General features: G+C 54.0%; 1 protein-coding gene across 5 annotated transcripts in view; it reads left to right on the forward strand.

Moving 5' to 3' along the window:
* CORO2B (coronin 2B) overlaps nt 1–23,967 on the forward strand; it is a 128,415-nt gene extending 104,448 nt beyond the window's left edge. For all 5 annotated transcript variants that reach the window (XM_059372358.1, XM_059372357.1, XM_059372359.1 and 2 more), the window contains exons 3-12: nt 2,001–2,117; nt 10,928–11,077; nt 11,732–11,896; nt 13,732–13,848; nt 13,979–14,083; nt 14,606–14,702; nt 17,915–18,027; nt 18,352–18,442; nt 18,655–18,794; nt 21,979–23,967. In XM_059372358.1, coding sequence (XP_059228341.1) covers nt 2,001–2,117; nt 10,928–11,077; nt 11,732–11,896; nt 13,732–13,848; nt 13,979–14,083; nt 14,606–14,702; nt 17,915–18,027; nt 18,352–18,442; nt 18,655–18,794; nt 21,979–22,110 — 1,227 coding nt within the window. In that variant the 3' untranslated portion in view covers nt 22,111–23,967. The remainder of the gene's footprint in view (nt 1–2,000; nt 2,118–10,927; nt 11,078–11,731; nt 11,897–13,731; nt 13,849–13,978; nt 14,084–14,605; nt 14,703–17,914; nt 18,028–18,351; nt 18,443–18,654; nt 18,795–21,978) is intronic.
* The last annotated feature ends 200 nt before the right edge of the window (nt 23,968–24,167 follow it).

Genomic DNA, 24,167 nt, shown 5'->3' on the forward strand with positions numbered 1-24,167 from the left:
GCAGGAACCCCTGATTTGCTTTCAGCTGGGTAACTCTGGGCAAGTGGCTGAAGCTTCCTGGGCCTTAAGTTCTTCAGACCTAAGTCTGAGATGTGCGAGAGTCGAAGAAGGTCACGTGTAACCCTGACAAATGCCATGGGCACATGTGGCTCAGTCTCTGCTCAGAGTCTCATTTAAAGAAAGAGTCCAACAGCCCAAAGGTAACTGTAAAGGTATCATTCTAACTGCTTCCCCCATAGAATGGCAAAGGGGACCCCATTCCTAACTGCTGGTGGTACTCCCCAGCTGTCCTTCGCCTCCATTCTGTAATTTTCCCACAATGCATGGCATCGACGAAACTCCCCTTTGTACACCTCCGATCGATGCTCCCTCCCCCGTTTCTCTGCTTCATCTCTCACGCTCTGTGCTGTTGTCATTTGCTCTTGGGTCTGTTTCTTCTCCACCCATCTCGCCATTGCTGTGTCACAAAAAGTCAGAGGATCTGGAAATGAGTGGCTAGAGATGCGGGCAGGACTTGGGTGGGGAGAGGTTACAGCAGGACACACTCTGAAATCACTCTTGCCGCATCGTGCTGGTGAAGCGTAAGGCACATGAAGCAAAGAGGCTTTGCAAAAATTGATTCTCTTCTTCATTAGACTGTTGAGGGGCCAAAAAGTGGGGTGAGGTATGGCCTGCCTGAGGGACCTCCAATGACCTAACCACCATCAGCCGATGGGCTGTGACTGGGAAAATCCTCCCTCTTTCCTCAGATGCTCCCCAAACCTAGCATTAAAAAAGTCCTGGGGATGGAAACACAGTTTCTGCCTATAATTCTTCCTTCCCTTTGTTAAACATGGACCTCCCTTCCTTTCCCCCTCCCCCACATTCTTTGTTTCATCTTTTGTGGAGTCCATCCCTTTGAAGATCACCTTTCAGGTCCTGCACCTAGCACATAGCATATGCCAGGCTTGTGAGGAGCTGGATAGTCAGACAAGAGACAGATTCTGTCCTCAGTTCCTCACAGACAAATGGAAACAGGCTGCCATTGCACCTGATGGTGTCTGTAATAGAAGGAAGCCTCGAATTCTCTGAGCACACAGAGCAGGAGCTCTTCCCCCTTGAAGAATCAGGGAAGACTTCCTGGAGGAGGTGTTATTATCTAATCTGTATGATAATACTACTACTAACACATACTAAGCATTTACGGTAATGATAATCTCCGCACAAAGCATTTTGCTAAGCATTAGCTCATTCAGTCTTCACCAAAGACAGAGGCTGGTGTTACTCTCCTCATTTCAAAAAATGAGGAAACTGAAGCTCACAGAACTTCACTGACTTTCTCACGGCCACGCAGCTAAAAGGCAGCCGAGCTGTAACTCAAACACAGGCCTGTGTGCCTCCATAGACCATGCTTTGAAACACGTGGCACTGTGTATAGCTGTTTAAGATGCACACTGAACAAGGCTCCATATCTAGCAGCGGCATTGTTCACATCGTAGGCAGAGTGACTTACGTGATGGCGTTCAGGTGGACCCAGAGACTCAGGCCTCTTTGCTGACTCCTGGAGCAGCAGGAAGGACATCCTCCCCTGGAGGGCAGGGGGGAGACTATGGACACTGGGGAGAGTACACATGCCCCCATGTCTGGAGATGTAGGCTGCCAGGACTGCTGCCCACTAGGCTTTGGTTGTTCAGGCGAATAAGAGCATCTTTAAGCTTTTTTACTTGAGGAAGGGTACCTTTTCCTGATTTGCACAAAGAACTCATGTGGACTAACAGCAGACCTGCCTTATCGCTCTGCTGTGTGTCCCCTTCCCCACTACCATTCGGTGTTGGGGAGAACACAGCCACAGAACAATTTGGACCAGCCTGAGGCAAGGATGCAAAGGTGAATAGGACAATGGGAGGTCCTGGGGACCTTCCAGTCCAGTTTAGAAGCCCACAATAAAGGCTCTCCTTTCAGGGTCACCCTAGGACAATCAAACTAATCCTCTTCTCTCTCCCTCTCTTTCTCCTTGGCAGACGGGCAGGATTGAACCCAACTACCCCAAGGTCTGTGGTCACCAAGGCAACGTGCTGGACATCAAGTGGAACCCATTCATTGACAACATCATTGCCTCGTGCTCAGAGGACACATCGGTGAGCAGGAGGGGTGATCCCCAACGAGAGTGGACCCCCAGGGGGCTCCTCCCTGCTTTCTCCTGGAGGCCTCCCTTCCTAAACTCCTCTCTTTCTCCTACCTTTGCCCTTCTTCTGTCTTCTTTTCATCTTTCCAGCCAGGCCCAGGATGGGGAGGGAGTTAGGAAAAGGACCGAGAGAGTGAATCCATGAATATTTGACAGATCTTGTGCCTTTAGTGTGATATATTTTGGAGGTGTTGATTTTGTAGGTGAGAATTAAAACACGAAGTTTAGGGATGTGATTCAGCGCTCATCTCAAGAGAAGACCTTCCTCCCTGTCCGTGCTTTCCCTCCTGCCCTTCCTGGGTTGGGCAGGATGCCACTGGAGCTTGGGGTTTGGAGGGTGCAGCGGTCGGGGCCGAGAGCAGAGGGGCCCAGCGGGAGAGATGGCAGACGGGGGAGCGGCCAGTCCTATCTTTGGGGCGCCAGGAGCTCAAGGAGGTGTGTGGTGACCACAGCCGGCTCCGTCTCTGCCTGCCGAGGTGCTGGGCCCCTGTCCCCAGCCATGAGGAAGCAGACACGCTCTCCCTCATACCAAGCTCCTCCACTCTGAGCTGGAGTGTCGTTGGGCCTCACGGCCACTGCCACCCACACGCTGAGGGTCAGGCAAGGCCAGGCTAGAAAGTACAGGAGGGCTGCTGGCCACCCAGCCCTGCTCTCCCTGCTCCACCAAGCCTCGTCAGGACACCAAACCCCACGGTCCAGGCTGGAAGCCCCTGGCCCTCTCAGCAGGGCAGCCAGCGGGGAAGGAGAGGAGCAGCAGGCAGCTCGATGAAGGGAGGGACAGATAAGCCACCCACTGACGGGGGGACGGCAGTGTGCCCTCCCGCGCTCCCGGGGGTGGCCTTCTTCAAACGGATCTCGGCTGTGGGATCTCACGGATCGGGATGAAATCTCAGCTTACCCACTTGCCAGCTGGGTGACCAAGGTGACTCCTCTCTGGGCCTCAGTTTTGCACCTCCGTGTCACAGCAGTGGTGAGATGTGCCAGTGGCAGTGAGGAGTTTCTCCAGAAACACTACCGGTAGAAGGGTAGGATCACACGCCACGTGCTGAAGGTCTGCACAGACTGAAGTCACTGTGGCCGTGGAGGTCAGATGAGGGCTCGCGCTCGGGGAAGTGGGATTCGTGTTGTGGGGAGGGAATTCGAGAAAGTTGAGCCCTGGGGAAGCAAGGCTGCTGGCAGAGAATGGGTGGAGGGAGGCCAGGGGAGAGGGCACAGGCCTTGGGGGAGGGTCTCAGCCCCCAAGCCTCTGTAACAAAACACCAGGCTGGGGGGGGCTTGTAAACAGCAGGTGTTCACTGTTTCCAGTTCTGGAGGCAGAAGTCTGAGATCAGGAGCCAGCATGGTCAGGGAGGGCCTTGTTTTTGTCTTATGTTCACGTGGCAGCAGGAGGGTGTGGGGTCTCTCTGGAGACTCTCTGGTAAGGGCACTAATCCCGTTCCTGAGGGTTCTACCTCATGACTTTGTCACCTCCCAGACACCCCACCTCCCAATACTCTCACTCCTGCTTAGGGGGCAGGATCTCGACATATGTAGGGGATCAGGGAAGGGGAGCTAATGGGCCAGGGTGGGGGTCGGCCAAGAGGAGGGCGTTACCTGGGGAGGAGCATGGCTGGCAGGGGTAGGAGATGAAGGGAAAGGACCCCAGGCCTGGGGGCACAGCAGGGAGGGCTGGCCGGGGGCCATAGAGCCAGAGAGAAGGGGATTAAGTCTTTGGTCCAGAAAGGAACCAAGCTGTGGCTCTGGCCGCTGGTCCAGCTGGTCCTTAGGCAGCAGCTCGGAGCCCTGCTTAGCCCTATTAGATCTCATCCGGCCTAGGGGCCAGTGGAGCTAACAGGCCCCCAGGCTGGAGTACCCCTCCTGGAGAAGGTCCTTGAGGCTTGCTGTCCCACGGGAAGGCGAGGCACAGGCAGGGCCGGGACCCCTCAGCTCCTCACCAATGGTCCTGGGTTTCCAGGTAAGGGAACTGAGGCGCAGTTGCGCAGGGCTGGCAGCTTGGGTCCATCCACCACCCAGTATCAACGTCTCTGAGGCTTCTCCGAGCACGGCCCAGCCTGCACACTCACCAAGGGCACACAGCGGGGGCAGGCATCCTCCGCAGGGCCTGGGAGGGGTGGCACAGAAGGGGAAGGAGCCTGCAGCTCCCCCAGCTCAGGTGAGGAGGCCTGTCCACACCACCAGTGCTGTTGGGACTGACAACCCTACTGCCCTCAGAGCGCCTCAGGGGCAAGCCCCTGAGACGGCCTCCCTCAACCCATGCTGGCCCAAATGGTCAACTTACTGCCCAGCAGACATGATATCCAGAACCAGCCTGAGGTCAGTCAGCAGAACAAAGTGACAGGCACCGTGCTCCTCATGGGGGCTGGGGAGTCGCTGTTGAAGTGGGTGTGGCCCAGGTCTCCATGTCCCTGCCCACCCCCACCCCTCCACTGCCCTCTGCCTGGACATTGAATGGAGCCAGCAAGCCCTCCCTGCTCCCCAGCTCCTTTCCCATACCCCCCACCCCTGGAAAACCTCCAGGGAGATCCATGCCCCATGCCCTCCCCTCCTCAGAGCATGAGGAGGGCCTCAGGAGTCTGACCCCATCCCCCCAGGGCTCCAGGGGCACATACCCGGGCCCTTTCCCAGTGGGTTCCTGTCCTGTGGGAAAGGTAGAGGCCATAACTCTCCCTGGCATCTGGCAGAATCCAGTTCTTTCCGCCACTGGGTGATGTCACCTATTGTTGAACGGCTGTGCTTTTTATAGCTTCTGCGGCAGCTAGGGAGGGTGGATGGCAGGCGGCAGGGAAGGCTCTACGGGCTTCCAGCCGCGTGTTCCTAGCCTTCCCAGAGGGCCAGCAGCTGCAGAGAAAGGGAGAAGTTTCTGACATCTAAGGAGAGGGAATGAGTGGTCCCAGAGGGGAGAGGGAGGCAGGCCCCTCTCCCTGGTGGACTGAGCTCAGCAGCTTTTCCTCCACTCTTTATCCAAGGCTGCCCTCCCAGCCCACCCCCACCTCCCAGAGAGCATGCCCCTCCCCAGCGAACTGGGAGTGGGATGGGGCAGGATGTCAGCCGTGCAGGAAGCAGCCAGAAACCACCCACCACCCTGCCCTTCTCTTCTAGACACACACACACACACACACACACGCATATGCACACTAGAGAACCGATACCGCTTAGAACTGGAACCATGCCCCTTTCAGAGACAGAAGGACAGTAGCCCCAGAGAGGCTGACAAGGCCTCACCCACAGACCTGGGACTGCGGAGCAAGTAGCAGTGTGCCTCTGTCCTTAAGCAGCTGCTGGGCTCAGGAGTCCATGGGTCTATAGGTTCTGCCACTTCCCAGGCCTGTGACCTTGAACCGGTTTCTCTACCTCTCTGGGCACAGGTTGCCCTCCTGTCAAATGGAGCTCGTATTGGACTTAGCATCAGAGCCGAATGAATACACAATCGTTTGTGTTTCTTGTCTACTGAGAACTCTAGGGCCCCTGGGGAGTCAGCGAGCTGGAGTCAGACACCCGGGGCTCCTTCCACTGCTTTTCAGTCTTTGCTCTTTGAGCCCTACATAGGTCTTCGGTCACTGGTTTCCAAAAGAAGGACTAAGCTGAATGGTGAACCTCAAAATCCAAGAGAGAAATCTCCCACCCCTTCTAAACCAGGAGTACAGGGGTGAATCCCCGTCTACCCAGCTCACCACCGGCCAGAGTCAGGACTGGCAGGCTCCCTCCAAGTCGGGGGGCTGACTCACTGCCGAGCCAGCTGCTGAGGTGATGGCAAGGTTTCTGGGCTTCTAGGTTTCTTCCATTGGTTCCAGTTCCAAAGGGATTTGTCAGGCCCTGTTCCTTGCACGGAAGGCCAAGGTAGGGCTTAGAAGATCCTACCCCTGTATGGAAGAGTCAGCTGTCCAGTGTGATGGCTTGGCAGGTTGTCAGTGCCCCCAGAAGGGTGATGTCTAGACACCCCGCGCTGGGGAGATGCTCTCTTTGGGGGGATAGATAAGCAGGAATAACAGGGCCAAGGTGTCAGGTTCAATCCAGGGGAGAAGGGAGGCCTTGGCTGCCTGTCAGGGCCTGGATTTGAACAGAGTTTGTCAGCCTGCAAAGCTCTCACGTTGTTGACCCCTCCCCAAGGGCAGAGACACTTGGTTTTTTAGGGTTTTTTTTGGGGGGGGTGGTTGGTTTGTTTTTTAAGATTATTTATTTATTTATTTGTCAGAGAGAGAGAGTGCGAGCGAGGAGAGAGCACGCACAGGCAGGCAGAGTGGCAGCAGAGGCTGGGGGAGAAGCAGGCTCCCCGCCAAGCAAGGAGCCCGATGCGGGACTCGATCCCAGGACGCTGGGATCATGACCTGGGCCGAAAGCAGCCGCCCAGCCGACTGAGCCACCCAGGAGTCCCTGGTTTTGTAGTTTTATTAACCGTTCTTATCGGCCATCTTGCCTTAGTCTTGTCTACGCAGTCTGCTGTCTCCCCCCACGAAACTGTGAGCTGCTTTGCATCTAGTATGTGGGACCCCGGCAGACACGGAGCATATTTTGTTGGATTGACTTTGACCCAGGGACCTGAGAAGGGGCCCTGCTGGTTTGCTAGAGGGAGCGTTTTGCCACAGTTCTCCACCCCTTCCTTCCAGAAATCCGGTTTGTCTGGCCCTATCAAGTTTCCTGTTGAAGCAGCCTCTGAGCAGATCCACAGGGCTCTTCCCACACCCATCCTCTCTTTGCTTCAAACAAATCCCTTGAATGCGGAGGGACTGGAATTCCTTTTCCAGCTACTTAGGCCCACTGGGAACTCCAGCTCCTCCTCGGAGTGCCTATGGCCAACTATTTGCTGTAGCAGTAGATCATACATCTAACAGTTCTTGGTGAAAATGGCTCTTTGGGCTTCCCGCTGTGGGCCTCTGCTCCCTGAGACTTGGATTCAGTTCAGAGCCTGAACCAGGGCACAGACGCAGCCCACCCTCCCCAGCCCCTTGGCTTAGCCCTTGGGTTCCTGGGCAGAGCTGTCTTCCTAACGAGTCAGCTTATCTGGCTAGAAAGCCTCCAACTCACAAGGACACGAAGCCCAGTTTAGTTTAACCTACACGCCTCTAAATGGTGGGCATATCTCTCTGTTGGTTGTCTGGACAAGGAACCTGAGCCTCAGAGAGGTCACCTGGTGTTCCTGGGTCATCCAGCCAGTGAGGGGGCTTAGAGCCTGAGTGGACCCTCACTTCAGTTTCCCTTGTGCCTCTGCCTTCTCCTGGCATGGGGACATTACCCAGGGATGATGTGCCTCAGTTAGCTGGACACTCAGGAATTAGGCTGTTGGGAGGGGAAGGGTTTTTCCTGAGACTTGCTCAAGGCCTCGGTGACCCGGTGGGACACACAATGGCTTCCGGCCTCCTCTGCTACCTGCCAGCCTGCTCCACACCCCTCAGGCTGACCCACCTGCACTTTCCCCACCCACCGTGCCCAAACCCAAGCGCGCTGCTCCCCAGCGGCCCCCCCCCCCCCGCCTGCCTAGCTCTCTTTTCAAGCTTAAGCCAACATGATATCTTCCAGCCTTGCTTTTCCCGGACCCTCCCACCCTTGACCTCCCCCCACCCCCAGAAGACTGGATTCAAAGCCCCTCCAGCTCTGTGTCTATGGGTTCCCTGCTCAAGAGCGGCACAGCCGACTCAGCGAGACCCCTGTGGCTAGCAGGAGTCTGGCTCACAGAAAGGAGTGTGGAACGAATCAGGCTCTCCTCTCTGTTTCGGAGATCTTTCTCCAAGTCCAGAGGCCGCTCTCCTGCCTCAGTCAACATTTCGGCACCGACTGCCTCGGTGTTCATGGGTACACACTTGTCAGCTGTCCTCAAGCTACAGTAGAAGGTGTTCTCAACCCCAAACGCTTCCACAAAAGCCTGTCACTCTGACCCGCAAAGTATCATCCTCTAGAGTCCAAAGACTTCTAGAGCTCCCTCCTCGAGTGCCAACAAGGAACATAGAAAATGATGCCGAGTAGTTCTGGGAAGCAAAGAAATGCAAACCCGGGTAGTGAGATGGCACTCTCAACCTGTTGGGTGGGCAGAAGTCTATTTCTGAAGGCATAGTTGGAGCCGTGGGTAAAGAGGCACTCTCAGACTCTGTTGGCGAAAACTGGGACAGCTTTGGGGACAGTCTCACAGTAACTAGTAAAAAATGAAGCCACTTGGAGGCACACGCCCTACAGGAGTATTGGCACCCAAACTCGTATTACAGGGCTGTTCTGCATAGAGTGACTTGTAAGAGGGACAAAGGACAAAGGCAGATCCTGGGTGTCTGTAAATGGAGAGTGGTTAGGTCATCATGGCAGAGTCAGGCAACAGATGTCCCTCTGGCTTCTCACTAAGAGAAGGTCAATCCAGGGGTACCAGGGTGGAAAGATGCTTACTACCTATTACAGGAGAAAAGCAAGTTCCAGAAGAATACATGTAAACTAACAACTTTCTTTTGGGTAGAAGAGAAAGAAGTGGTGGCAGGGGAGGGTGTGTGCAACGCGGGCGTGTGTCCCCGTGTGCATGTCCCACCAGACCATTGGTCTCCTCTCTTCAGGGGTTATTTTCCTCTAGTGCATGGGGAGCAAGAGGACTCTTGGTGACTACACAGTCATCTACACGGGTCCCTGTCCCAGCCTCTCCTCCACTTCCAGATCAGACCTCATCTCGGAATGCCATTGTACAGGGCCCGCTGAGGGAAAACCATGGGTCCTGCTGGGTCCCCTCTGTGTCACCTTGCTCCCCCAACCCTCCCCCAGCCACCAGCTCTCTGTGGAGAACTGCAGCAACCACAGGGGACTGCACTGTCAAAAACATATTTTAAACTGCCCCCTAATTATAAACTTTTTCTTGACCATGTTTGGTTTTGGGTTTTTTTTTTTTTTTTTAAGATTTTATTTACTTGACAGACAGAGACCACAAATAGGCAGAGAGGCAGGCAGAGAGAGAGAGAGAGAAGCAGGCTCCCTGCTGAGCAGAAAGCCCGATGCGATGCGGGGCTCGATCCCAGGACCCTGAGATCATGACCTGAACCGAAGGCAGAGGCTTAACCCACTGAGCCACCCAGGCACCCCATGGCTATGTTTTTTAAATGGAGAAGGGTTCACTGAAGGGTGACCCCAAACTTTGATTGAACTTGCCTTTCTCACCCTGATACCTCCTGTGTCTCCATGAGCAGAGCTGGGTCTTCGGGGAACACAACAAGAAGGGAAACCACCGCAGGAATCGCCTCGGGGGCACCCCCAGTTCCCAGCCATCCCCCCTGTTCCGAGGACTGCTCTTAGAGTTCCACGTTTATTCATAGGCTTCAGAATTATCACCAAACAGCCAATATTGCATAATAATATAACGTATTAAATTGTTCCCCTAATGTTGGTCACTTTAATATTTCTAAATTTTCCACGTGGTGGTGAGCACCTTCCTGCACGGAGATTTTTGCTTCTATCGGATTTTCAGAGTGAAATTACCACATCAAGGAATACGACATAAATGTCTTCATGGTTCCTGCTAAAGATTGCCAGATTGCTTCCAAAAGAGTGACTCTGATTTATAATGCTACCAACGCCCATTTCATCCACCAGTTCCAGTACAATCTTGCCAGCATGGGCTCTCCCCCACCCCACCTCCCAGTTGGCTACTTTAGAAAATTATAAATGGTATCTCAAAGCTGTTTTTCCAGTTTTTCTCCTTACTGGCAAGGATGGAGTTCAGATTTTCAAATGATTTGCTTCAAGGATGCCCTATGCTGTAGAGACGCACGCTCTTTCCTTTCTGGTCAGGGCATAATCAATAGCATTCGTGATGACAATGATTATAGAAAGGATTAGAATTCCTTAGGTCTCACGAGCACGTCACAGGTGACAAGCTTAGGCACCCAGCATCTCATTTTATTCCACCAGGAGGCAAGGCTAGGCAAAGAGGGTTCTTCTCCCATCTGTGGATGAAACAGTTGCAACTAGGCAGAGTACATTTGGCCCCATGGGGCTGATGTCAGTGATCCGGGAGGTGCTCAAGGATGGCAGAGAGGCTGCGCACTCTCTCTCTGGGGCCGCATGGTCTCTGCTCTCTGCTCCTCCCTGTGTCCTTCAACTCATCATCTCTTTCGGCTGCTCCCCTCTTTTTAAGATTTTATTTATTCATTTGGGAGAGCATGAGCAAAGGGGAGAGGCAGAGGGAGGGGCTGTGGGAGAAGCAGACTCCCCACTGAGCATGGAACCCAACTTGGGGCTTCATCCCAGGACCCAGAGATCAGGCCCTGAGCCAGAAGGCAGATGCTTAACTGATTGAGCCCCCAGGTGCCCCTCTCTCTGCTTCTTTACGAGCTTCCACAAGACTGCTGATTACGGCTGTGTCCAGGCTCTGCCCATCCTCCTAGTATAGGCTCCAAACATCAGATGGTCTCCAGCCCTTGGAGCCTCACCTCTCGGGAGAGACTCTGGGCCTCCCAGCCTCCCAGATGGGTTTTCCTGGGCTCTAGAGTTCTCCTTAGTGAGGAGCAGAGTGAGCGGCAGGGCCGTGTGAAACCAAGAGAGCTGCTGAGGCTGAGATCAGAGCTCTTAGAAGGGCATGGGAAGGGAAGCAGACTTAATACGATGCTCACCAAAAGCTGCTTAGTGTGTGCCGGGCACTTTGGAGCTTCCCCCGGGAAGTCAGGCTCTGCCCACCTGACCGACCAGGGAGTGCCCCATGGCGCAGATCTGGAGGAGCCTGGGGTCTGAGGGAGAGGGCCGGCAGGGGCTTCCCCTGGCCTTTGCCCACCCAGTCTCGTCTCGGCTCCCCGTCCCCCTCTGCAGGTGCGGATCTGGGAGATCCCCGAGGGGGGTTTGAAGCGGAACATGACTGAGGCTCTCCTGGAGCTGTACGGGCACAGCCGGCGCGTGGGGCTGGTTGAGTGGCACCCCACCACCAACAACATCCTGTTCAGCGCCGGCTATGACTACAAGGTGAGCAGCCCGGCAGCCACTGTGGCCAGAGCAGCTCAGTGCAGGGTTGAAGGGAAGGGGGCGCTGCTGGCGGGGATCTCTTTAGGAGCCACCTGTAAGAATCACTGTTACTCTCCTGAACTTGTAGACCAACGTCGTTCTATCTTTCCGTTCATCCATTCATTCATTCATTCCACAGGGCTGGGCATCTTCGGGGTACCCTGTCCTTCTTGGGGTCCACAGCGGCCACCTCTCTGGCTCCTTTAGCCCTAAGAGATTAGAAGAGAATGCCCACTCCATGCCCAGACCCTCTCCAGAGCCACTTCTTAAATCTAGAAGTGGCTACTGCCCTCTTGGTAGGAAAAAGGAGCAACCAAAGTTGCTGGAGGAAGGAGAATGGCGAGCCCTCAAAAGAGGTGTGCCGACCTCGGGACCCCGGCCAGGGACTTTAATCCTTCTCCCTAGTATCAGAAACCGAGCTGCTCCCCAGGCTGGGGCTGGGCTCTGCCAAGGGACGGTAGAGGATTTGCCGGACGAGGAGCCTCAGCCTTCGATACAGAGTTTCATGCTCCTGTCCTGCCTCCCAGCACACCCCAACCCCCCATGGGGCGTCTCTCCCACGACCCTCGGGGGGCAGACCGGGGACAGACGCCTCTGGCATGCCCACCCTCGCAGGTCCTCATCTGGAACCTGGACGTGGGTGAGCCCGTGAAGATGATAGACTGCCACTCAGACGTGATCCTCTGCATGTCCTTCAACACAGACGGCAGTCTGCTCACCACCACGTGCAAGGACAAGAAGCTTCGCGTGATTGAGCCCCGCTCCGGCCGTGTCCTGCAGGTGAAGCCCCACAGTCTTTGAGGGGAAGGGAAGATGTTGGGATCTGGGCCGTGGCTTTCGATCAGGCCTAGAGGAAACGGCTGTGCCGGCTCCCCTTCTCCCATGCACCTGCCCTGCACCTCTGTGGACCAGCCCCTGTGTTCTGGGTTCTTCTCAACTCACAGGGACCCTGCCTTGGTCTGGGTGGGGAGGGAGCTCGGTACCCTTTCCCATCCCCAACGTACTCCTTCCTCTTCCTAGATGGGATTCTTCTGGCTTTCCTCAGGGGCAGCACAGGTGACACCTTTCAGCACACAAATCCCAGGTGTTACCCAAACCCCATCATGGGCCCAGGAGGAGGGGGCTTTGGACTCGATGCCCAGCCACCTGCGTGGGACAAGCCTGAGGGAGATGGGTCAGGGCACGGGCCCCAGGGACAGCTCCAAGTGGGGAGGCTGCTGGTGAATTTGGCTCCAGCTTGGTCACTGGGTCTCCTGGATCTTGACTGCGGGGAAGGGATTAGATGCCATTTGGGAGTAAGAAACAAACACTTCCTGAGCACCTGCGGTGTAGTCACAGGGCTAGGTGGGGTGGAAATTTTGAACCAAATGTGAGGTTTATCTCCTCCTCGAGAAAGGATTGATGCTTGACCTGGTGCTGTTTATCTTAGAAGAGTCAGAAATTGCTGGAGCAGAAAATCATCAACTACTTACCATTATAGATAATAACACTCAGAGTTATTAGCATCATTAGTACCCAGCAGCATTGACACCGAGCTCGCTGTGTCCCTGAATCCTCCTGCCAGCCTGATAAGGTGGGCACAACTACTCTTCCCTGCTTCCCACACTGGGGAACCGAGGCTTGGAGAGGGTTTGAGATGGAAGCTCCTTACAGCTGGGGCTAGCATTCGAGCCCAGCCAGTGGCCTCCAGAGCCTGCACTGAGCAGAGGAACAGAGAACCCAAGCTCCACCCCACAGACATGACACAGGTCGTGGAGGTGGCCCTCCTGGGTACCACCCTCCTTGGGCAGCACCGGAAGTGACGCCAGCCTGGGTCTCCGAGCTGCTCCTCAACCAGCCTCTGGTTTCCGACCTGATGCTGACTCATCCCAGCAAAGGACTGTTATGCGTTAGGAGGAGGAGGAAGGGTCATGAACTGAGAGGCAGAGGGGAAAGGAGGCGGAGGATGGCCCTGTTAGAAGAAGCCCCAAGTGAAGCACGTAGTGGAGCAGTGACCCAGGGAGGCCCCTGTGCTCCTGAGCTTCACCCTCAACCTCAGAGGTCCCCTCCAGCAAGTACCGTCGTGAGGCTTGGAGGAGAGACCTCGCTGGGAGCACCTGGTGCAGCTGACGTTTGCTCTCCCTTCCCATCCCCCCACCCCACCCCCGCTGCAGAGAGGACTGGATTCCCGGCCCCAGGGCCCCTTTGCTCCGTGGCACCTGCATAAGTGTCGTCTCGCGCCCCCATCAGTGGCTTACAGCAATGCAGCAATACAGCAATGCTTCCCTTGCAGTTCCGGAGACCAGCAGTCCAAAGTCAAGGCTGCACTCCCTCTGGAGGGTCCTGGAGAGAGCCCTTCCTCGCCTCCTACAGCCTGCAGCCACATTCACTCCAGTCTCTGCTTCTGGAGTCACATCACCTCCTCTGTGTGTCAGCAGCGCCTCCCTTTTTCTTACCTCTCACAAGGAGGCTCGTGATGACCTTTGGGGCCCACATGTCTAATGCAAGGCAGTTAAGGACCCCTCACAGGCTCCAGGGATGAAGGCCTGAACCTATCTTTTGGGAACCCCATTCAGCCCACTGCAGTTCTCTAGCATCTGGGGCCCTGAATTACCAGCTCTCTCTGTCCCCGCCAGGAGGCAAACTGTAAAAACCACAGAGTGAACCGGGTGGTGTTCCTGGGAAACATGAAACGGCTTCTCACGACAGGGGTCTCCAGGTGGAACACAAGACAAATCGCCCTCTGGGACCAGGTCAGCCATGGGGACGTTGGATGGTGACACAGAAGGGTGGTCACTCTGGGGGTTTTGCTGGGGTTGGGGAAGGTAAGGTGCCATCCTGCCTGGACATAAGCTGATACCAGTCTTTACCCACCCCCCACAGGAGGACCTGTCCATGCCCCTGATCGAGGAGGAAATTGATGGGCTGTCAGGCCTCCTGTTCCCCTTCTACGATGCTGATACCCACATGCTCTACCTGGCTGGAAAGGTAGTAGAAGATGGGGGGTGGGAGACAGGGGCAGCCTGTGGGAGACCCCACCCCCATTGTGCCCCTGCTCCTGCCCTGCCCCCTAAGGAGAGCCAGGCTATCCTCTCTGGTCTTCCCCTCAGGCTCTCACTCCCTGCCTTCCAAACCTGCCCTCGGGTCTGCCATTCATTCCTACTGAAGGGTTAGTGTCTGGGAATGACTTCAGAGGAGCACTGGGGTAGGGTTTACACCGGAATAAGGATCAGAGCCAGAAGTGTAGAGGACAGTGACTCGTGGGGGCATTTGAGGCGCCTGACAGGCACCCTTTGGCAAATGTGGCCTCATGTATCAGAAGTGCTGTCTCCACACATGGCGCCCCAACCCCCTCACCCCTCTCAGTGCCCTGTGGTGGCCAGCCCCGGGTCTAGAGGCCAGGTCTCCCTGGTCTTTTGACCACCCCTGAGACACATCCGAGGCGTCTTCAGCAGACCTTGGGACCACCCCTCACTCTCCTTACCTGCTTCCCTCTCCCCCTCCCCCCAGGGAGACGGAAATATCCGGTACTACGAGATCAGCACTGAGAAGCCCTTCTTGAGTTACCTCATGGAGTTCCGCTCCCCAGCCCCGCAGAAAGGCCTAGGTAAGGATGGGTCCAGAGGTTTCCCGCGCTATGATACCGTAGAACGAGAGACTGGACGTTTGGCTATGGGTCCCCATCACTGCCTCCCCCAGTCTCCCCAGAGGGCCCAGGATTGATGGAACGTCGTAACTGAGTGAGGTCAGGGGTGAGATGTTCTTCACACCCCACATTCCAGTAAGGCTTGCAGCAAAAGCTCATTCCTATCAATGAACACTGGCATCACATATCATTCAGCAATTCCCTGTTCGGGGTCGGAATCACCCAGTTGGAAGAAGTTTCTTCCAACTTCCTTTTCTTTCTTTTGCATTCCCTCCTTCCCTTGGAGCCCGGGTCTGGCTTGTTCCCTCTGGGGGTGTGGTGTTATGGATAGGACCTGAGAGCCAGCTTCCCAGGTCATCAGTACTGGAAGGGCCCAAGGATCCACCTCAGTGACTGACAGCAAGATGGTGGCCCAGAGATATACCTGAGGTCCCAGTGACTTCAGCCTTCCCCACCTCCGTCATCTCCACCTCCTCACTGTCACCTCTTCATCGAGTAGAATAAAAAGCAGCCTGGACTTTGGAATCAGACCTAAGTTTACATTCGGATTCAACTGTATACCTCACCCTTCTGAGGCTCAGTTTCTCCATCTGTAAAATAGGGAAAATCAGCCTTTTAGGTAAGGCTGTTGTCAAGCTTGGATAGAGCACCTGGCAGAGCATCTGTTCCTCCTGCTCTTTCACATAGTCATGCAACAAACACTTACCAGGTCGCTGCCACTAGACACAGTGGTAAATAATACAGAACCCAGCCTTTCTCTTGTGGGGCTCATATTCCACTAAAGGGAGACAGAAAATAAACAAATAAAGAAGGAATTTATGACCGGGATGGTCATAATGGTCATAAATTATGACCATCCCGGTCATAAATTCTAGGCAGAGATTCAAATAAGGCAATAGAACAGAGAGTGACCAAGGCTATTTGGGACCTGGTGGTCCGGGAAGGCCTGGCTGTGGGTGTGGCCTTTTAAGCTGAGATCTGAAAGGCAGGAAGAGGGAAGAGTAGGGCCAGCAGGAGGAACAGTCAATGCAAAGTGTCTGTGGCAAGAAGGAGCCTGGCATGTTCTAGAAACAGAATGGAGGTCAGTGTGACTAAGTATAGGCTCTGTAATATAGCAGAAGATGGGGAGAGAGTTAGGATGTGAATCTGGAGCTGAGGGCAGGGACCAGATGCCATGGGATGGATTAGAAGGATGTATTCGTGACGGGGTCTTCAGAGAAACAGAAATATATATAATATGTTATATATATAAAACATAAATACATATACATGGATTTATGAGGAACTGGCTCACACAATTATGAAGGCTGAGAAGTCCCATGATTGGGGCGCCTGGATGGCTCAGTTGGTTAAGTGTCTGCTTCTGACTCAGGTCATGATCCCAGGATCCTTTCAGCAGGGAATCTGCTTCTTCCTCTCCCTCTGCTTCTCCTCCTGCTCATGCTCTCTCTCTCTCTCTCAAATAAATAAATAAAATCTTAAAAAAAAAAAAAAAAAAAGAAGTCCCATGATCTGCTGGCTTCCTGGAGACCCAGGAAAGCTGGTGGTATCATTCAGTTCAAGACCAAAGACCTGAGAAGCAGGGGAGTTGATGGTGTGAATCTCAGTCTAAGGGCAGATGACATGAGCTGTCCTAGTTCAGACGGTGAGGCAGGAAAAAAAGGAGTGACTCTTTCCTTCCTCTGCCTGTGTTCTGTTCAGACCATCTGCGGATTGGATGATGGCCATCCAGCCTGGGGAGGGCGACCTGAGCCCACAGACACATACAGTTAACCATCACACAGGGGAAGGAGTTTGGGTTTTCCTGGGAATGAGCTGGAGGGTTTTCTTTGTCTTAGGTGGACAGGAGGGAGATAGGACAGAATGATGTGATCTGGAATGTGAGTCTAAGGTTGCTCTGGCTTCTGTAGAGAGAACGGACTTGGAAAGGACAGGAGGGAGGCCGAGAGACCAGTTCGGAGGCCCCTAGGAGCTTCTAGCCTAGAAAGGATGGTAACTGGAGAGGCAACAGGAAGATGGGGAGATGAATGCAGGTGTTTAGGAAGTAGAGTCAGCAAGACTTGAGGAAGAGAGATGGGGGAGGGAGGAACCAAGGAGAACTCTTTCTCCTCCCCCCACCCCCACCTCTGGCCACTGTGGAGCATCCATTGAGGGCCAGGCATTTGTCATAGTTTCAGTGTGGTTGAGTAGCTCACTCCAGGCAAGTCACATAGATCCTAAGTGGCCGAGCCAGAATTCAAAACCCGGTCTGCTGGCTCTAAATCCTGCTTGGGTACCTTTACAGTTTTACCCTCCAGCTCCTAGAACTCCTTTATCTGGAAGGGTAGCCTTCCATTCCAGTCAAGGAGAGCCTTAACTCAGGTTCACATCCTGGAAAAAGAAGCTAATGTTATCTGGGCTCACGATGATGCCAGGCAGTCAACGAGCATCTTCCCGCTCAGTCTCCTGACCGACTCATGAAAAGTCATACTGTCCACCTCTAACCAGCCAGGGAGCCTGACGCTCAAAGAGGCCTAGTGGTGGTTTGCCCCAGATCTCCCAGCCAGAGGGAGGGGCAGAGTCAGGACTCAGAATCAGGTGTGTCCAACCCCAGAGCTTGCGTTCCTAACCCCACACCACTCAGTTTTCTCAGTAGGTATACAGTAGACCTGTTCGGAACAGTGGCTAGTGCACACACGTGGATAGGTAGTACACGCACACGCGCACACACCCACTCTCTGTCAGTCCCAGATGTACAACAGAACAGCAGTCTCAGGCTTGAGGGTGAAGTGGGAAGGTTTCTCTCTCCTTCCTTCTCTCTGAGGACCAGAAACACAGAGGCTTAGGGTAGCCTGTTTATTTTAGAAGGTGACAGGCTCCGTGGCCCTACCCTAGCCATAATCTGTAACCTGAGGCAAGCCCCTTCCCCTAGACCAGCAGGAGCTCCGTCTATCCAAAGAATGGAATAGACTCAGCTATTTCAATAGCTCCTTCCGGTACAAAAGACCCCAATTCTAAAGCCCTTTGGTGAGGTGGGTCTGGCCTGAGGGGCTTCTCTGAGACCCAGGACAGAGCCCAGCCCCTAGCCCCCCTGCTGCCCTGTGCATAGGTCATTGCCTCTTAAGTGCTCAGGGAGGAGGGGCGCTGCCAGGGGCACCCCGGGACCCCATGGAGCTGCCTGTGCCTGTCCACAGGGGTCATGCCCAAGCACGGGCTGGACGTGTCAGCCTGCGAGGTATTCCGCTTCTACAAGCTGGTGACTCTCAAGGGCCTGATCGAGCCCATCTCCATGATCGTGCCCCGGAGGGTGAGTAGGGGCCGCGCTGGGCTTCAGAGGGACCCCCACATTGAATCCTTGCTGGCTTGCCACAGACTAAAACATGAGGAACCCAGAAGAAGAAAGTCCTATGGACTGGGGTCTTTAGGCCCGATTTAGGGGGTGGCAGGGGAACAGGTGGGGACCATTCTAGGGTGGGGACAGTCTGCCTTGCTGATGAATGCAGGGTGGGGATTCCAAGCCTGAGTGCTAAGGCTTGGGGGCAGGACAGCAGGAGCACGGTGGCAGGTCAGCAAGGAGGGGCTGCCGAAGAGCAGGGGTTCTCTTGGTTCTCTTCTGCTCCCCCCTCTGCAGTCGGATTCCTACCAGGAAGACATTTACCCCATGACACCAGGCACGGAGCCAGCTCTGACCCCCGATGAATGGCTGGGGGGCATCAACCGAGGTATGCCAGGGTTGGGCTCCCCAAGAGAGGCTTCGAGATGGCAGCTTTTGCCTTCAGTCTGGTTCACCTATTGCCCCCTTGTGTAACCTCCTACTTGACCGCCCCCACCATACACACACTCGGCCAGCTGTCAAGTATGGTGTGAACAAGAGAAGCCATCCCTTGACACATCACCAAATTGTCAACATGAATGTTTCCCTTGCCTTCCGTAGATCCCGTGCTGATGTCTTTGAAGGAAGGCTATAAGAAGTCCTCAAAAATGGTATTTAAGGCTCCCATCAAAGAAAAGAAGAGCGTTGTGGTCAATGGAATAGATTTATTAGAGAATGTCCCGCCCAGGACAGAGAACGAGGTAAGGAATATAAGTTATTACCTCCATGGGTCCTGGAAGAGCGAGACCTTTACATTTCAATTATGGGCTTCAGGCCTTTAAGCCGGCTGCATCTGGGGCATTTTTCTTTCTGTGACAAATACCATAAGTAGCCTGCTATTGGCTTCCGTTGCCTCTGACCCCAATAAATAGAGGCTGGGATACACAGGGATATTGATGCCCCACACCCACCCCGGCCCTCACTAACCCACGCAGTCCCGCGTCTCATACCAGAAAGAGGCTGTCATTTGCTGTTACGGGAGTTCTAAATTGCGGACTAACAGAGGGAAGCTTGGCCTCAGCCTTTCAGCACTGCCTTCCTCCCTGGCATTGTGGCAAGGACAGGGTCTGACAGTTCCCTGTTTGTTGGGGGAGAGGCTGTGTTTATGAAAGTACTTTGCACCCTGTAGAATGGGGGCAGCTCATTCAGGGGCAGCCATGTCTGAGTCTTACCCAGGCCCCCCAAAGTCTCCTTTGCACCATACCTCCAGACCCCGGTGACAATACCAGGGGCCGAGTTTGGCTCGGGCCAGGGTTCAAAGATGCATGCCCTGGGCCAGGATCTTGGCCTGATGCAGCTGAAGTAGAGAAGGCTACATGGACCTATCTGCATCGAATCGGCTCTGCCATCTCCTGGCTGGGCCCAGGCAAGTTTCCTGACCTTTCTCATGGTGAAGTGGGGACAGGAAACAACACATAGAAATAAGACAGGAAATTTCCTAAGGGTCTAGCACTCTTCCTGGTCCATACGAAGTGCCCAGTGAGGCTTCCTGTATTAGTTATCTTTTGCTGTGTAAAACATCACCTCCAAACTTAGTGACTTAAACCCACAAACATCTATTATCTCCTAGTAGCTCAGAATGGATGCCTGTGGTTCAAGGTCTCCATGAGACCTTGTAGTTAAACTGGCAACTGGGCTGCAGCCTTATCTGAAGGCTCAGCCGGGGAAGGATCTGCTGCCAAGTTCACTCACACAGCTGCTGAAAGGACTCGTTTTCTCATGCGTTGTTGGACCGAGGGTCTTGGTTCCTCACAGACTTTCAGCCGGAGGCCTCCCTCAGGTCCTTACTGTATGGAACCCTCTGTAGGACAGCTTACAACATAGCAGCTGGCATCCCTCAGAGTGAGCAAGAGAAGGTGTCCAAGATGGAAGTCACAGTCTTTCTGTAACCTGACCTTGGAAATGACATCCCATCACTTCTGCCATATTCTACTCATTTGAAGCAAGTTACCCAGTCCGGCCCACCCTTGAGGGGAGGGGTAACACAGGGGCCATCTTAAAAGTTTCTTATCACACCAATTTACAGTTATCTATTTGGCATTTTCCATTTAAAAAATATTTTTTTAATTACCTGAGAAGGTAGAAGGTACCTGAGTTGCTGGGATAGCCCCAGTGGGCCATAACAAGAGACTGAGCTCTGTTCTAGTACCCAGTGTGGAGGAAGCAGGGTTGAGCAGCACTGAAATCAAGTAACATTTTGCTACAACTTGTTTCTATGAACAGAAAAGATCCAAAGAGAGATTTTCAAGGGTCTCTGGGCAGGCAACATAGATGTCACAATCTGTCTACACTAAAGCTTATGCACTTTGTTCTTGGAAAGAACTTAGCGGATTGGGAGCAACCAGTTAGAAAACTGAACTGTAAATGGTGGACACATTGTCTACATGGGAAGATAAACTGGTGGCTTGATACAGGGGAGGAGACTTACTACAACTCTGAATCTTACTAAAAATCAGTTCCTTGTGCACTTAAAATGAGTGGAATTTATGGTATGTGAATTACACCTCAATAACACTGTTTTGTTTTGCTTTTTTAAACAAAAGCTGACCAAAAGATTATGCAGAGGAATTTTCAGAACTTGGAAGCCACAGGATTGTGTGGGATCATTGAGTGCAGGGACAGAGTACATCATCCCACCAAAAAGATGTAACCAGTACCAATTTGTTGGTTAAAAAAAAAAAGTCAGTTAAAGAATCATCAAAATGATAGAGATATTCTTCAAACCATTAATTTTCCTTTGATGCATTAAGTAAATAGTGCTCACTTTGACAGTACATACACTGACACAGTAAAATAAACACATACATACATACATAAATCCCACTTTGATGCAGGACGAAGACTTCTCTTTCAGGAGATTCCTGGCTGGGAACCTGTTATGTTATTCACAAATAAATCACCCCCCCCCCATTTTTTTTTCAGAGCTGACCCCCGTTGTTTCTTGCTTTAAGACAGATTTATTGGGGTATAATTTCCTGCTGGTAAAAGTCATCCTTTGTAGTGTACGGTTCCGTAGGTTTTGACAAGCACATACAGCCGGGTCACCACTATGGGACAAGCAAGATATACACTGCTCCTGATCTCTTATGTTTACATGGCCGGCACCGAACTCAGGAGCAACTCCATTAGCATCCCCTTTATCTAATGCGTGCAACTTAGTTTTCATGGGGACATTTTCAAACTATTTCATCAGTGTCTATCCTATCTCACTTAAGTATACAATTACAAGAACACGTGCAGTTCACACCCAGGAGTGCTCCCCCACAAGTGTGCATCAGGAACATTTAGTTCAAGGCTGGGGTTCCTCAAGGGGTCCACTGTCTTGCAGAGCTCAGTGTCTTGCAGGCATCTGGTAGTCTGTTTTCTGGTGGAAGGGGTGAGTCTGGTTAATCCAGGGACTTGTCCCAGTGAAGGGCTGTCCGATCCCTCTGCTTTGCCCATGTCCAACCCTCCTGGGAATCCCTGCACAGTGCGAACGTTGGCGGCTGTGACAGTCACCCCCCGCAGCCGAAAACCTGGCTTCTGTTCTGTATCTGAGCTTCCTTAAGAAGAGAAGGATACAAAGCATTTTAGAAAGGTTCTCATTCACAATGGTAAATAAGAGTATTATGTTTGCACCCTTAAAAGTTGCGCTCGAAATATTTGGGAAAGTGGGCGGTGTTGGGCTCCCAAGGGAAGAAGGAGCCCTGAGCTGGGTCTGGAGAAGGGCACGCTGCAGGGACAAGAGCCTCTGGGGACACTAAAGCAGGGGTGGGGGGAGAGGCCCCGGGGGACAAGGGCAGAGGCTGCAGTGGGCGGGGGCAGGGCAGGCGCGACACCCACTCGAGAAATCGCCTTCTCACCTGCTGTCTCCTGCCCGCCGCCACCCCTCTCCGTCCTCCCCAGCTTCTCCGAATGTTCTTCCGGCAGCAGGATGAGATCCGGCGGTTGAAAGAGGAGCTGGCCCAGAAGGACATCCGCATTCGGCAGCTGCAGCTGGAGCTGAAAAACTTGCGCAACAGCCCCAAGAACTGTTAGCTCCCGGGCAGGGCTGCTTTCTAAGCTGACCTCTGATCTCTCCGCGGTTTCCACACGCCCCTTAACTTCCCCTTCTCCAGCGCCCCCAGAGACAGAGCCGGGACTGGAGCTGGGGACCGCCTGAGGACGCCCACCCGCCACCTTGAGGACTGGAAGCTGCCCTTTGACCTCTCGGCCTCCTGCTGGGAAAGTCCCCAGCCTCTCCTGGAGACCCACCGCTGGAGACCCCCCCCCCTTTCCCCACCACCCCAGGAGCCTCAGAGGCCCCTTGGAGGGGTGAAGACCATGGACTCCTTGTGGGGTGACCCTCAATGGATCAGGGAGCAGAGGGCGAAGCCAGGACCCCAGTAGACGGAGAACTTGAACTTTTCCCCTGCCAAGGGCCTGCAGGGACATCTCGGCTCTCCCTGCCGGGGCTCACAGCACCCTTGCCGTTGGCCCAGTAAGGGCTGGATTACAGGCCTGGGCTGTTCTGCCTCCCCTCCCCGCATCTTCCTCCCCTCCCTGACAGCCCCGCAAGCCTGGCTCACCTGACAAGGGTTGCAAGCAGCCCAGCTCCTTTCTGTCTCTTGCCCCCTCTCTCTTGTCTTCAGGGAATTAAGAGGATTGCTCACCAAGGCCATAATGACCCCTTGCCTTCCCATGATTCTCTTCAAAGCTCTTGGAACACCCGTTTCCCGTTTAATTTGTGAGGTAGGCAGGGTAGGGAATAGGGTCCCCATTTTACGAAGGACAGAACTGAGGGTTGCAATGGGGAAGTGACTTACTAAGTCACCCAGAAGGTCAAAAGTCAACCCAGGACCAGGACCCAGCACGTCCAGACTCCGGGCCCGGGCCCTTCCCCCCACATCAAGATGCCAGTCGCATGGGGACATCCCCTGTGCCCACGTCTCTGTGGAGAAAGAACTGGAAGCCACTGCTACCATCTGCCCAACACCAGTAGTGCCAACGTGCCACACTGCCCAGTTGAGGCCCTTCCCACCCAGTGCTCCCGGCCCCTGCCCTGTGCTCTCCCTCCCCAGAGGACTCCCTCCCGAGGAGGCCCCTTCCCCCTGGAAGCCAGGGCTGAGAAGGGGGAGCTCGGCCCTGGGGAAGACAGGGCAGAAGGGGTCTGATCACTTCAGAGACCGCTCTGCACCTGTCCCTCGCCACTTCTGTCTCAGCCACTTTCAGCCTTACACTCGTAGAAGGACCACAGCCCCTTATGTCCGTATAGCACTTTAAAGTTTACACGGTTCTCTGACCCGTAGGACCTCATTCAAGCCTCGCATCTGCTCCAAGAGGTGGGGAGCCTTCTCTCCACGCTGCCGATGAGGACACAGACGTGGCCCAAGGTCACAGGACTCTCTGAGACGCCATATTTCATCTGGTCTTCTACGCATTTTCTTTTTTATTTCCTTATTTGCTCCCGTCATTTCCCACTATCCACAGAGTCTGTAAACACTGCTGTCAGAAAAGTCACGGTTCCGGGAGCGAGATCTGGCCTGGGGGTCAAGAAATGGGTGTCCACTCCTCTCTCATTAGCTAGGATCTACTAGACGCATTTTACCCCACACCTGCTTTTCCCGTGGCCACCCTCTAGTACGTCCCTCCACAGAGGCTGGGGCGCCCTCAGCCCCTCCAGGTCACCTGGGCAGGGAAAGCCCCAGCCCTCAGGCTTTTCCTCCAAGAACCCTCCACCCTCTCAGCCAGCTACAGCAGGGTTTCTGGGCCTGCCGCCCCCTGCAGCTAGACAGTGTCTGCTCTCATCCCCTCCTCACACTTCTAGACCTTTTTTTTCTTCCCCCTTTGACCTTAATGGTCTTCTGTGATTATTTATGCTGCCTCCCAAGGATAGAATTGAAATAAAATGTTTTCAACTTATCCCAACTGTGGGTGTGACATTCTCATTTAACCCCGGTGGCCGTGGCGCTTGGTCACTGTGGTATCCTGACGGTCAGCCTCCCAGCTGCGACTCTTGCCTTTCCAGAACAACAAACCATGTCTGTACCTACGGATACCACGCTTCACACTTCGACAACAAGGCTTTGGAGCCAACACCATTGACATTTGGGGCC

This window comes from Mustela nigripes, chromosome 13 (assembly GCF_022355385.1).
Source record: "Mustela nigripes isolate SB6536 chromosome 13, MUSNIG.SB6536, whole genome shotgun sequence".
NCBI classification, from domain to species: Eukaryota; Metazoa; Chordata; class Mammalia; order Carnivora; family Mustelidae; genus Mustela; species Mustela nigripes.